This window comes from Carlito syrichta, unplaced genomic scaffold, assembly GCF_000164805.1.
Source record: "Carlito syrichta isolate Samal-C Ts95f unplaced genomic scaffold, Tarsius_syrichta-2.0.1 Scaffold314838, whole genome shotgun sequence".
Classification (NCBI taxonomy): domain Eukaryota; kingdom Metazoa; phylum Chordata; class Mammalia; order Primates; family Tarsiidae; genus Carlito; species Carlito syrichta.
Window position 1 is genome coordinate 196,838 of NW_007258934.1, and position 15,041 is coordinate 211,878.

General features: G+C 36.9%; 1 protein-coding gene across 2 annotated transcripts in view; it reads right to left on the reverse strand.

Moving 5' to 3' along the window:
• UAP1 (UDP-N-acetylglucosamine pyrophosphorylase 1) overlaps nucleotides 1-15,041 on the reverse strand; it is a 51,076-nt gene that overhangs the window by 10,801 nt on the left and 25,234 nt on the right. Inside the window, exons 6-11 of one of the 2 annotated variants that reach the window (XM_021705936.1) lie at nucleotides 13,307-13,482; nucleotides 11,553-11,725; nucleotides 5,106-5,299; nucleotides 3,705-3,845; nucleotides 2,711-2,899; nucleotides 1,546-1,596 (exon numbers count right to left, since the gene is read on the reverse strand). In XM_021705936.1, the coding sequence (XP_021561611.1) occupies nucleotides 1,546-1,596; nucleotides 2,711-2,899; nucleotides 3,705-3,845; nucleotides 5,106-5,299; nucleotides 11,553-11,725; nucleotides 13,307-13,482 (924 nt within the window). The remainder of the gene's footprint in view (nucleotides 1-1,545; nucleotides 1,597-2,710; nucleotides 2,900-3,704; nucleotides 3,846-5,105; nucleotides 5,300-11,552; nucleotides 11,726-13,306; nucleotides 13,483-15,041) is intronic. The other variant, XM_008072063.2, reaches the window with a different exon arrangement.

Sequence of the window (15,041 nt, forward strand, 5' to 3'; positions counted from 1 at the left end):
CTCAAATGGATCAGAGACCTAAATGTAAAACCTCAAACCATAAGAAGCTTAGAAAAGGAAAGACATACCCTCATGGAAATCGGAACTGGCATCCAATTCCTGAACAAAACTCGAAACCCACAGGTTATAAGAGAGAAGATAGACAAGTGGGACCTTATTAAACTGACAAGCTTCTGCAAGGCCAAAGAAACCATCAAGAGAGCAGGGAGACAACCTACAGACTGGGAAAAAATATTTGCCAACACCAGGTCTGACAAAGGCTTAACATCCTGGATCTACAAGGATCTAAAATGTGCTGAAAAGAAAAAACAAGCAACCCCATTATCAAATGGGCAAAAGATATGAACAGACACTTCACAAAAGAGGACAACCGAGCAGCCAACAAACACATGAAGAAATGTTCAACCTCACTAATCATCAGGGAGATGCAAATCAAAACCACACTGAGATACCACCTAACTCCAGTCAGAATGGTAATTATCAACAACTCAAAAAATAACAGCTGCTGGAGAGGGTGTGGTGAAAAGGGAACACTTCTACACTGTTGGTGGGAGTGTAAACTAGTGCAACCTCTGTGGAAAGCAGTGTGGCGATTCCTAAAAGCTCTAAATATCAACCTCCCATATAACCCCACAATCCCCCTACTGGGAATATACCCTGAAGAACTCAAATCACTCTATAAAAAAGACCCTGCACACGTATGTTTATCACAGTGTTGTTCACAATAGCAAGAACCTGGAAACAACCATGCTGCCCGTCCAAAGAGGACTGGATTTTAAAAATGTGGTACATATAAACAATGGAATACTATGCAGCCATAAAAAAGAACAAAATCATGAATTTCGCAGCAACCTGGATGGAACTTTAGTCTATAATACTGAGTGACCTCTCACAGAAACAAAGATCCAAGTATCACATGTTCTCACTCATATAATGGACCTTCAACATCCAATGTAATACTATAAGAAAATGACTGACAGTACTGGAAAACTATGGGGGGGAGGGGGATGGGATTAACAGTAGCAAATATCTGTCTGGGGAATGGGAAACACCTCTTATCAACAGGGTGCCTGAATGAAACGTAATTGTACACCTAATCCTTAACTGTACCCCATAAAACCATAATCAAAAATATTGTTTAAAAAAAAAAAAGAATGCTAATTAGATATAGCCATCCTCAGAATATTATTTTTATCTAGTTTATGCTTATGCTAAAAGGTGTAAGTTGAGATACAAATTTGTTCCCCATGGTCTGTAACCGCTCTGGGCCTTATCCATCATCTGTCAATTTGTCACTGCAGGCCCTAACACCTATGGTCAGATTCTTTAGTAAAGCATGCTCCCCATTTCCAGCATGCACAGAGATTCTGAGTTAGTGTCATCCAGACAGATACCTACCACCAAGTAAGCAGTGCACCCCAACCAAAGCTTCCACCAGCCTCCCTCCAGACCCCCAAAAGACAGAGCACTAAACTACAATGCCAGTTAGTATGGAGGGAAGCACAGCCCCATCACCATGCACTGTAGGCAGGCTGGTATATTTACTTGTAATTGACATCAGCTGTGATGGTCTCTGACTTCCCATTTGTAGCACTGCTATGTGGGAATAAATAAGCATTAATGGGAATGGAAACAAATCAAACAGTAACAATGAAGTGGAGTTACAAAATATGCTTGACTGGATGGCATGTGTTTATGGTAAATCCTCAACTTGGCACAATGGACCTAAAGGGAAAAAAAAGTCAACGGCCAAAGATGAAGCATGAGGACAATGTGACACGCCAAGAGCAAGCATGCTGACAAGACAAAGCCTGAAAGTGGCCTTGGGTTGAGAGACAGAAGCTACCACTGCTCCTTCTTGTAAAAGCAGTTATGAACCGGTAAGTTTCAATATTGAATGTTCTAACTCTCAATGAGGCGTTCTTGAACCCAGCCATTTCATTCCTTAAGAATGCAAATTAAATGGCAGAATGCTTTTTACATAAGTGCAGAAACATTGAATGATTTAGAAGGGAAAATTCTAGGTGCCAATGAAGGTTTCATCTTATTATAAGGATTTAGCTTAAAAGTGCTTTATCTTGGATTTGAGTAGCTACAAATATTTTCTTTTTTTAACTTCTGAAAACCCAAAGCATTTCTAAAGCTTCAGAAATGAATGTAACTAGCATTCATTTCCCTTCTTGGTACCTTCTCAGTGATCTGAAAATGCTATGGGGAAAACTGCAACGGGCCTACATCTTATAGGCAGCCTGGGCATGGAGGGTGTTTGGGTGGATCTCATAGACAGTATAGTAGTGAGGTCACAGATTCATGGGTAGCAACAACTAATCCTCTGTGGCTGAGGGATTTGCCCTGTGGTGCAGAGTTGCTGATGGGCTTTAGCCATATGGCACAACAAAAGAATGATCTTCTGACCATTATTTAGGAGTCCTTTCACTGTCATGATGGGGATGTTCCAAAAAACAAAGAGATTTAGAAGAGACTCCTCTTTCAGAGGAAGAAAAGGTATATTCTCTATTTGTAGTGGGCAAAGTTATTGTTATTTAGCATCAGGAACTTCTCAAACACCAATACTTGCTTTTAAAGAGACTCTAGGAATATGTCAGAGGGAGAGGGAGAGCGAGAGCAAGAGAGGGAAAGAGAGAGAGAGAAGTCCAAGAGGAAAAGTCCAAGAAAGCATGTATACAAAGGAGAAAAGACACTGACTTACCGGGGAATTGCTGGAAGGCGAGAGCCATTTTCATCTATGAAGTGGCCCCCTGCATTGAGGACCCAACAATGATGAAGGGACATCAAGGCATGCCTCGCAGTAGTAGGGTTGTCCTTCCCATTCTGACTGTCTGCATTCTTCAGTGGGGAAAATTCATCTTCCCGTAATACTTCATATACCACAAACTTCCTAGAGTAAAACCAAACACACACCTTTTTTTATTATGAAATAAAACTACATATACAACTTCTGATTGCTTTATTCAGCTAAGCCTTAGATCTTCAAAAATAGGCTTTCTTAACCCAATTTCAAGTGAATGAATGATAAATAAAAGAATGCTCATCCCTGAACCAAAGAAAGTTGATTTTTTTTTCCAGTGAAAAATGAGATATCATTTCCACCTCCAACTATAAAACATGTCACCTAAATCAGAAATATTAAAAATCCTAATGCACAAAGATCGCATTAGCATCTGTTCTGGGGGGTGAGGAAACAGGCAAAAAAGATTATTTAGAAATGAATATGGAAATATTAATTTTATACAGTAATTTGTCTTCTCTATTTCCATACTGATTAAACTCTGAGAGAAGTAACTCAACATCAAGTGTGATCTTTATACAGAGATATATAACCCAAAAACATGTTCATTAAAACACTTATTCAAAGGGCAGTAAGATATCCGAAACACAAAATGGGTCAATTCTTTATCTTAACCTTTACAGTCTCTCAGACAAAATAAGATTTTGACAATTTCACAGGAGAGCCAGAAACTAGTTGCTAAAAAAAAAAAGTTGCATGCTTAGGCAACTCAGATCACATTCCTCGTTTTATTTTACAGAATGATAATGAATCTAGACTATACACTCATGATCAAAATACCATAACTGAGATACATGCTATCAAATGTTTTATGAAAACAGTTTTATGCCTAAGAGAGTAAAAAGCAGCATTTTAAGATATTTATTTAACCTTACTCATACTATTTAAAGCATACTTTGCGAACTGGAAGATGTCAAAGACAAATTTTTCCATCTTTATTCCATTTGGTTTGTCTGGCTTAATTAACTGCCCTTGGGAATCCACATAGGGAATCTTCTTTTGAGCCACATGGTGTTGCAATTGAGGTTCATAAATACTAAGAAGTAAGGGGTAAAAAGATATAATCACTTTCCAGGTTTAAAATGCCAGAAAATCTGATAACATTCCAGAGCAAATGTATCAACAACCAATACTAAGATTTTCAAGATGAAGAGTAATTGTTAAGTTTCAGTTCATATTTAAATAGCAAATGAATAGATTTCCTTATATTTAAAAAATAATAATAATGATTTACACATTAAAAAACATAAATACACAGCTCACACCAAGGTTTCTCCCATAATTTCTATGTCTTTTATGAAAAAAAGAATTCTCGTCCCTGGACCAAAGAAAGTTGACATTTTCCAGTGAAAAAATGAGAAATCATTTTCACCTCCAACTATAAAACATTGCCTTAGATCAGAAAGATCAAAAATCCTAATGCACAAAGATCACATCAGTATTCGTTCTGAGGGGTAGGGAAACAGGCAAAAAAGATGATTTAGAGATGTATATGGAAAGATTAATTTTTGCCCTAACTTTCCTCATTAAGGTCTCTTCAAGTCTGGGAAGAAAAGATGAGTGTTAAAAGTTACTAGGGAAGAATCAATAACACAGCTAACAAATGACATCATAGAATGGGAAATATTTTGTAATAGAAATTGATACTCTAAAGTAAAGCTTATTAACTTCTTAAAAAGTAGACAGTCATCTTGATGGCTAAAAGCTATCAAATGAATCAGATAGCAAGGCTGTTCGTTTTAAAATACAGTGGGATAACACAGCTCTTATTTTATCCTTTGTAGCACTTCTATGCTGATTTTCATGCAGATCTTTTATCTTTACCCTTTAGCGCATTAGCTCCTAAATGCTAGCCTGGGAACCAGCAGAATTAGAACAGTGTGGGTAGCTTTTTAAAAACACAGATTCCATGGACCTACCTCCAGAAATTCTGATTCAGTTTATGTAGGGTGAACATCTGTATTTTTAAAAAGATCCCAGTTATGGTGGAGAGTTTTATTTCATATTCTTTGCTTCAACAGAATATAGCACACAGTTGGGGAACAGGAGTGAGAAGGGAGAAATGCTATGGACTCCAGTTAACGCACTGGGGGAAGGGTTCCTACTGATTCCCACCTTACGACACACCTTACTCAAAACAATCACAATGCATGAGATAAAGTCCATTTGACAAAGTGATCCTGAGAAAAGATGAACCCTGTGGGATATGAACTTGGGGTGTCCGCCTACCTCTCAAGTGACTTAGTGTTTGATTAACAATAAATACAATTTTAAAAGGCCCCCATCTTGCTCATACTTGACAACATCTCTCAGAAATGGTACGGTGAAGAAATGGTTGGCAATGTTCCCTGCATTGAACAGCAGTCGTCCATCTGAGCTTCGTTTTTGAGCTGTTGCCAGGGAAATCTCACTATATTCTACCACCTGGTAAACTCCATCCACTCGGCAAACTACTCCAACTGGTTCTGTAGGGTTCGTTTTCTCAACCACCTGCCCACCAAAGACAGAAAACAGTAAAGGAAGAAATTTGATTAAATGTTTCTTCAAAGATTTGCCACTGTCGAAGGCCACATTTACGATTCTGCTTACATTGTCTTTGAGGTATTAAGCAAAGAAGAATCTTTAACTTTAAACGATCAACTATCCATCTTTATATACTCTGACAGACTTCAATGGAAAATGAGGCTAATAATTCCTATCTATCACCTAACTAAACTGTGGAGTGAAATCCCATCATATACATAGAGCACTGAGGAAATCACACTGGACTGAGAAGAATTAAATGAGGAGTCTACACCTGTCAGCTTGGATTTTGTTATTATTTAATTTATTCTTAACCATACTCAATGACTTTGAGAATAAATGAAATTTCTCTGGGATTCACAAGACAAAAGAAATGTAGGCATTTTGCCTCTTATTTTCTATGACTCAAATTATTACTTCATTTGAAAACAGCATTTCTCTCATTTTCATTTATGAAACAGCATTTTCCTTGCTTTTTAGGGACCAGGACAGGAGGTATAGGGGTTAGAGCAGGCAAGTCACTGGACTCCCAGCCCAATTTTAATCAGAAAATCTGCTCATATTTATCTGTTTTACATACCAGATTATCTTTGAAATAAGAGATTCTCTACTTTTAAAAAGTCTGAAAACCAGTGATGAGATCATTTATCAATGGCTCTGGGCTGGGAGGGGAGCTGAGAGAAGAGTGTATACCAAAATCAGTGGCAAAATATAAGAGTATGTCATCACAAGTGATTCTGATACGCTACCACCCTAATCTCACACATGACTGACCCAAATTAAGTATTTAGAAGAAAATTATGAAATAACTACATGCAATGCACTGATGTAAAATCAAGGTTCAAATGAGATGAATGTGTAACAGAAGAATCAAACAATAACAAATATTTGAAGGTATTGTTTTGTTTGTCCTGTCCAGTTGTCAATTCAGCACACATCAAAATATTTTTAAAAATCTGTCCACAATTTGACAAGTCTACCCTAAGTATCATGAAATTATATTAATAAAGTTAAAACTTTTCTTCAACAATTGATTTCTTAAAATAAATACAGTCAGTAGCAGTCTCTTACAGACAACTAAAGCCACTATTGAGAACTTCGTTTACACAGCAATTAGAGATACAGGCACCGAGTATAGCTCAGTGAGGCAGGCCTTCTGGAGAAGTAAGCCTGCTGTGTAGTTTCACTGTTTGCCATTCTGAAAGGAACACAGTATTCAATGGAAAGGAACTTTCTACCAAGGAAGTAATCTAAACTAGAGGGAAACATTATACAGTAAAATGATTTAAGCCAATCATGGGCCTATTTGCAATTCTTGCCTATCAACCCATCACCACCTCTTCTACAGTGGTTCTCTTACTAGAAAGAAATTTGAAATAGATTCCCCTCATTCCCACTTGTTTTATTGCACACAGGTTTACTCTCTAATCACCTGTATATATTCCTACTCCCAACTAGGCATGGAAAATAATAACATGCATATTCACATTTTATATTTCCTAAAGGATTACATCTATGACAACTATTAACTGCCAAATATTATAAAAGCCTAAATTGCAGAAGAAAGTATTTCTAAACTACATGAATTTGGAAATCAGTTTATGTTATACGGAAAAGACATACAGTATACAATTAAAAGATTTGTTCAATATTTCATAAATTAAACTCTGAAAAGCTAAGTCCAAAATTACACTTTAACCTCAAAGTTAGGGTAACTGCTTTACAAAAACAATCTTCATTTTTTTTTTAAAGATGTGGGGTACAATTCAGAATTAGGTATATAAATGGTCATCGTACAGGTAAAGTTTGGGCCTGGCTTTGGTCCCCACTTCACCGGCTTTGAGATTAGGTACGCCTATTGATAAAGCGTGCCCCCAATTCCCTGGCAGTGTCCTGCTACTGCCAATCTCTTTCTTATAGTATTATGATAATTGTTCAGGGTCTGCTTATGAGTGAGAACATGTGGTACTCAGTTCTTCGTTTCTGCAATAGATCATTGAGTATGATAGACTCTAAATCCAACCAAGTTGTTGCGAAGTTCATAATTTTGTCCTTCTTTATGGCTGTGCATTATTCCATCATGTATATGCAACACATGTTTTTTTATCCAGTCTACTTCCAATGGGCAGCACATTTGGTTCCATGTTTTTGCTACCATGAATAGTGCTACAATAAACATGCACGCACAAGTATCTTTTTTTGTAGAATGATTTGAGTTCCTCCGGGAATACTCTTAGAATGGGGGATGGATGGGTCATATGGAAGGTCAATTTTTAGATCTTTTAGGAATCGCCACACTGCTTTCCACAGAGGCTGTACTAGTTCATGCTCCCACCAACAGTTTAGAAGACTTGTTCCCCACATCCTCTCCAGAATTTGTTGTTTTTGAGTTATTGATGATGGACATCCTGACTGGAGTTAGGTGGTATCTCAGTGTGGTTTTAATTTGCATTTCTTCAATGATTAGTGAAGCTGAGCATTTTTTCATATATCTGTTGGCTGCTCATATGTCTTCTTTTGAGAAGTGTCTATTCATATTTTGTCCACTTTCCAAAACAATCCTCAGCAAAAGAAACAAAGCGGGAGGTAGCACACTTTCAGACTTAAACTTTATTATAAGACTACAATAATTAAAACAGTCTGGTACTGGAACATAAACAAGCATACAGACCAATGGAACAGGATAGAGAATCCAGAAGCAAAACCTCAATTTCTCAACTAACTCATCTTCAACAAAGCCTCCACTAACAACCACTAGGGAGAGAACTTATTCAGTAAATGGTGCTGGGAAAACTGGCTGACCAAATGCAGAAGACTCCTACCTATCACCACATGCAAAAATCAACTCTACATAGATCAAAGACCTAAATAGATAACCTCAAACTATAAGAACCTTAGAAAATGCAGGAAACTCTTATGGAAATTGGAACTGGCAACCAATTCCTGATCAAGACATCAAATGCCCATGACATAAGAGATAAGATAGACAAGTGGGACCTCATCAAAGTAAAAAGCTTCTACAAAGCAAAAGAAGCCATAAAAAGAGTAGGGAGACAGCCCACCAACTGGGAAAACATATTTGCCACCTGTATACCTGACAAAGGCCTAACATCTAGAATCTACAAGGAACTCAAATGTGCCAAAAAGAAAAAAAAAAAGCCCTATTCAATTAACAATGGTTCCTACCTTTTTAGCTTTGAACTTCTGCAAACTACCTCATTCTTTAAGTCTTTTCTCAGGCTCTCACTCCATAAAAAATAGTTAATGCACCAGAAAAGGGGTCTATTAAAGAAGTACTGCAAAGAATTACACTACTGCAGTACGAACCACTTCCTAATTTAGGTGTTTTTAAATACCTTGATTTTCTTTTTTAAAAAGTGTAGGAGGCAGATTACATAAATAGCTTCTAACATGTCTATAAGATTTTAATATATGCCAGTCTCATCATATTTTGGTTCCAAATGAGTATTTATTCATTCACTGAGTGACTACATTACATGCCAGACACAGGACTAACCAATGTGTCTGCAAGAAAGACTGAGTCTAGATTTAATCTAGAGAGCCCACAGGTAATGGAGAGGAGTGACTGGTTAACACTTGCATCTCTGTATGATTAGTGTTCTCACAGGTAGCATACTAGATTCAAGTTTTTTGAGCCACCAGCAAAAACAACTAGTCCAAAGAGTGTGGTTGTATAATATAGTGCACTCAGACTAGGAGTTGGGAAACATGAATTCTAATCCTGGCACTGCTAAGGTGATGAAGAGCCTTGAGGCGAGGACTTATACAGTACTGGAATGCAGGGTGCTCATTTCTGAGATAAAAGGGGTTGACCAGATGATCTCTGAGATTTCTTCCAGGTTTATCACTCTCTGATCATACAGTTTAAATTGATTCTGACACCTAAGGCAGTAAAATTTAAGTTTCCATTTTGGAAAAGAGTGACACCACGTGGAACAAAGTCAGAAATATACCATTTGTTTTGTTAAAGCTTAGTAGCTCTCATGATCCAATATACTATGTTCCTATTACAGATTAGTAGCTATTTAAACACAGTACAGATACTCATAGAGCACTGGAACAGAGAGAGATCTTAAATAAATGAACTAAACCAACTCTTATTTTAAGAATCAAAAGGAGCTGGGTGTAGTGGCTCACACTTGCAATCCCAGCACTTTTGGAGGTTGAAGCAAGAGGACTGCCTGAGCCCACGGGTTGGAGATCAGCCTGTGCAACTGACGAGACTTCATCTCTACAATAAATCAAAAAATTAGCTGGGTATGGTGGTGTATGCCTGTAGTGCCAGCTACATGGAAGGCTGAGGCGGAAGGATTGCCTAAGCCCAGCAGGTTGAGGCTACAGTGGCTATGAGCATGCTACTGCACTCCAGCCTGGGTGACAGAATGAGACTCTTGACTCAAAAAAAGAAAACAAAAAAAGAATCAAAAGGAGTCATTAAGGTCTACCAGCTTAATCTCTCAAAACTTATATTGCTAAATTTAAGATTTCAGGTTCTGGATGTGACTTTTTTTTAGATTTCCAGATTAATTTTGAGATAAACAATATCTTCATAATAGAAAAATCTCCAACCAAGAAAATTTTTTATAATGCTTCTATCATAAAATTTCTATTTTCTATTATAAATCTTGGCAGGTCTTCTTTCTCAATCCAGATATTTCAATTTTTTTTTTTTGGTCAGAAACCTATAAGGTTACTGCTTTTGATAGAAAGGCCTTCCCTTTGTGTCAAAATTATAAAATTATTCTAAATTTTCTCCTTATTCCATTATGATTTCATTTTTAAATATTTAAATGTAAAATCCATTTGTAACTGACTATGTTAAGCTTTGACCGATGGATCTTTATTTTTAGTCAGTTATTTCATTCATTTCCCCCACTGATTTGAAATGCCATATTTTATATAGTGTGTGCTTATATATACACAGATTTGTTTCTGACTAATCTATTCTATTTTCTATTTCCCTTCATCTATAATTCTATTCTCGTTCCAGTACCACACTCCCAGTTACCTTTTCTTTACAACTCCTTTTAGTATCTGATAGTCTCCAACCTTCCTCCTTTATCATCATTCTTTTTCAACATTTCCCTAGCCATCTTTATGTGTTTATTCTAAACTTTGCAATTACTTTGTCAAGTATAATCTCATTGGGATTTCGATTGGAATTGTATTACATTTGATGAGAATGGATACCTTTACAAGCTTTCAGTAATGTTTATATCAATATTTTTAAGTCTTTCAAAGTGTTTTTTAAGGTCTTGCATTTTTACTATTTTACTCCTAACTATGCTAGATATTTTCTTTGCTACAATAAAGGCATCCATCCTGTACAACTAAACGAATGTTGAAAAGAACAATGCAGCTGGGCTCGGTGGCTCAACCTGTAATCCCAGTGCTTTGGGAGGCTGAGGTGAGTGGATTGCCCGAGCCCGCGGGTTCGAGACCCGCCTGAGCAACTTGGTGAGACCTCATCTCTACAATAAGTCAAAAAATTAGCCAGGCATGGTAGCGCGCGCCTGTAGTTCCAGCTACTTGGAAGGCTGAGGCGGAAGGATCGCCGGAGCTCAGCAAGTCGAGGCTGCAGGGGCCGGGAGCGACCACTGCACTCCAGTCTGGGTGACAGAGTGAGACTCCAACTCAAAAAAAAAAAGAACAATGTTAAGGACAGAATCTTAGAATTACAAATCTCCCTCCATCTTCCTATCAGTGTGTTTGCGGTCACTCAAGCAGTTATTAATCTTAATTGTCCTTATCCCCAACTCGCACATTTCTATCTTATTCACAAGAACACAACGAGTTACTTTTCAAATGCCTTAAGAATTCCAAATCTGTTATTTCTACCATATTTCCCTTACCTAACACTCTAATAACTTTGTCATAGGAAAAAAACTGGGTTAATCTGATGAACACAACTTGATATTAATGAATCCATCCCAGATCTAGTGATGATCAGTGTTCCAGGTGCTTACAAATCCTCCTCACATACTTTAAACTCCTGCTTGTGATTGACAAGTATATAACATTACTTCTGGAATAAAGTCTTCCAATTTAAGGAAAAAAGTAGATGTGGGATAGTTTAGTTACTTTAGAGAGATGAATGGTTCTAAAATATTCAAATAACCCTAATAAACCTAGTTTGACTCCTGAAATGTAAGTACTACAGAGAAAGACCAGCGAAAGCTTCGCTAGTTGAGAAAATTACCTTTGCTCCACAGTCTGCTCCTTTCTGAATGCAAAATCCAATGAACCGTGGGTCTGCCACTTTTACTAATATATTGTCAACACAATAGACGTGAATGCTCCAGATGCCTCTTTGCTCCATATCCTCCACAATATTCTGGGCTGCAAGAGCTCGATAAAGACCACCATTGCCATCTGGAAAACAAAAAAGCCCATTAGCCTACCAGAACCCATTATGAAGTTAATACAAAAATTCTTTAATGTTTTCAAACTGGGGTGAAGATATCTGAAAACCACAGTTCATATTACATAGCTGAGTAAACTGAATATCCTTAAAAATAGAATCAGGTGTCAAAAAATTTAGAAGTTATGTAGCACTAAATATCCAGAAAATAACATTATCAATGTAAGACCAGGCAATCCTTAAAACCATATGTTTCTATTTAACTCAGTCCCTTTTAGTAATATATTACGAAATATAAAATTATTTAGCAGGTAGTGATTACTTCATAACATTTCAAGTTTTATTAACATTTGTTATGATCCTAGGTAGCTCTGTACTTACAGGCCCAACACTGACAATTTTCCCCATCTCAAAAATAAAAATACATAAGCATTTACATCAAATCATGTGTTAAGAAACCAGATTGGCATGAGGATCTGGGTGATTTAAACTAAATATTAATAGAACGTTTTCTTTCTCCATCTTTTTTTTTTTTTGAGTCGGAATCTCACTGTCACCAGGCTGGAGTGCAGGGGCAAGTTCACTGCCTGCTGACTGGGCTCAGGAGATCCTTCCATCTCAGCCTTCCTAGCAGTTAGAACTACAGACATGCGCCACCAGACCTGGCTAATTCTTATTTTTATTTTTATTGTAGAGATGAGGTTTTGCCAAGTTGCCCAGGCTGGTCTCAAACCCCTGGGCTCAGGCAATCCTCTTACCTCCGTCTCCCATAGTGCTAAGATTACAGGTGTGAGGCGCCATGCCAGGTCACTCCATCTATTTTTAATGTTGCTTTAATGCAATTCTATCAATAACCTCAGCCATGGCTTAAATGATAATGACAAATTAGACAACCTCACAAAACAGAGCTAAGCATAGTAACTTGCATTCATTAAAAAGAATTAAGATAAAAAGTATCTCTAGAAAGTACCACTATTAACAGTATTATTTTTCTTTTCAGGCTTTCTTTGCAGGTACAGATTCACCTAAATGTTTATTTTCATTGTTGAGATCAAACTCAGGGCCACCTATGTGGCTACACAGGCAGCACACTGCCCAGTTCTAGTAGGAGCCATTAACAATAGTACAGGCACTATCTGGAACCATGCAAAGCAGTGGACCTAATCGTACTGCGTATGTACTTTTATATTATGCATCCTTTTACTTAACCCATTGAAATGATTTATGTCTGTCATTTAATGTCTTCAATTATTTTAATGTAATTTAAGAATTAATAGCCTCTCATTTATTAAACCGCATATGGTTTCCAATCTTACACTATAATAAGTAAGTAGCTATGAAATTTCCTACATATATAATATGCTGGTTAAAGATAATGAATATCTTGAATACTGCTCAAATGGCTCCCTAGAAGAGACATCCACAAAAGGTATACAAGTGTATCCATTCCGCCAAAGGGCATTTTCACCTTTTTAAAGTTATTTCCAAGTTGCAAAAATATAAAAATACTAATTTTTAAAAAAGAAAATCAAAATTGACTGATTTGTGCTATTACTCTTTCTAGTCACTGTTAAATAAGGATGATTACAAACCTGGAGCCATAGCAATTTTGCTCTTTTCTTCCAAAATAATTTTCCCATCAAAACTCATGGCAGGCAGCATTCCTTGCTGAAAAAAGATTACATTCTCTTGTTTTAAACCAAAGTACTTGTGCTTGGTGAAGAAATCCTTTGTAGATTCCATTGTTCTGCCACTGGTCATTATGTACCTTGCAAGAGAAAAGTAGATCTTCTAAGCAATAATACCAGGTAGATTAGGGCAAAATAAAGTTTTGTCTATTTTCTAAGCTAAAAAAAAAAATTGAGATTGAGAGCACTTGCTTCTTATTTTGGCTTCCTTTATATTTTTCCTGGAAAATAGCTGCTACTCAAGGGAAATTTCTTCCAGTAATTTCATCAATCCTTATGTATAAATCTATTTAACAATATTAAACATATCTACTTCCATAGAGAATCTGTAACTGGCTTAAGTAAACATTTTAGAACTCTGTGAAAGTGCATTCTAAATTTAAAACTCCTAAGTAAATAGGGAGAAAAGGATAACTGCAATACCGTCTAATGATCTCTTGCGGTCCTTTTTATTAAAATTTGAAATAAAATTTATAGACTCTACTAACCCTCCATTTAGAATCATTAAAGTATAATTATATTTTCTGTTGTCACAAAAATCTAAACCATGCTAGTGTGGCAAAGGGGAAAAAAATCCTATCTAAAACAACAATTACTGACTGCAGTAGTTCTTGCCCTTACTAGGATATAAATTACATTTAAGAGGGGATTTTTGCCTATTTAGGTTACTGATTTGTCCTCAGCATCCAGAAGTAGGCATTTAACTGTTGAATGAATAAAGAAAATGGTATAATTTCCCACCACAGAAGATATTTGCCTGTCTAACAAATTATCCTGAGTACTTTGAACTTTGGGTACAAGAAGTTTGAGCATGATTTAGAAGATGACAAAAGAGATGGCTAAACTGCTCTACATAAGGAAAGAACAGAAATTCTGAGTTGTGAGGAGAGAGAAGAAAATCTAACATGACAGTAGGAGGCCAGAGCAGTAAGTAGAATGTTGGCCACTTAGAACACAGATGTCCCTCTAAAATCCCCACAGGAATCAAGATGAACAAACAGTTCACAGTAGGCCAGTACTCATGTTGAGAAGAACTAGAAAAATTGGGAAAATTACATAAAGCATATTTTTAAAGGCATCAGAGCACTTCAGAGCCAACAAGCCAACAGATTGGAACTAAAATTCAAGATAGAATCTTTCAAAAGGGAACAAAGGATATGCAGCTGCCTTGTCCTGAGGGTATTTGCTGATTTAGGGTACAGGCTAGTGGTGAAGAATCTGGCTCAAACTAAAGGCTGCTGCTGGGGACACAGAAACCAGCAGAGCTTTTGTTGATCACATGGGACTGAAATAACAAGATTAGAGACTTGAGGGATCACAAACACACAGCTGACTTGCCCCTCAAAACATGCGAACTTCTGAAACAACTCTGGGAAAGAGATTCAAAAGCTGAACCAAAAACTTCTAAAAAGCAGAGCAGAATTTCCTGTAATCTTTTGGTATTTAGGAGAAAAATACTGACCAAGGGAGAGATCCTGAGAATATGGCATAACAGTAGAGGCTGAGGACACAAATACGCCTACAGCAGAGAAGTCAAAGCAGCTTTCATCTGGTGTGAGGGTGTGGGAAGGCTAGATAGCATAATACTTAAGAATGAGTTTCAATCCTTTTCTTATAGTAATATAGTAGTGGTTCAAGG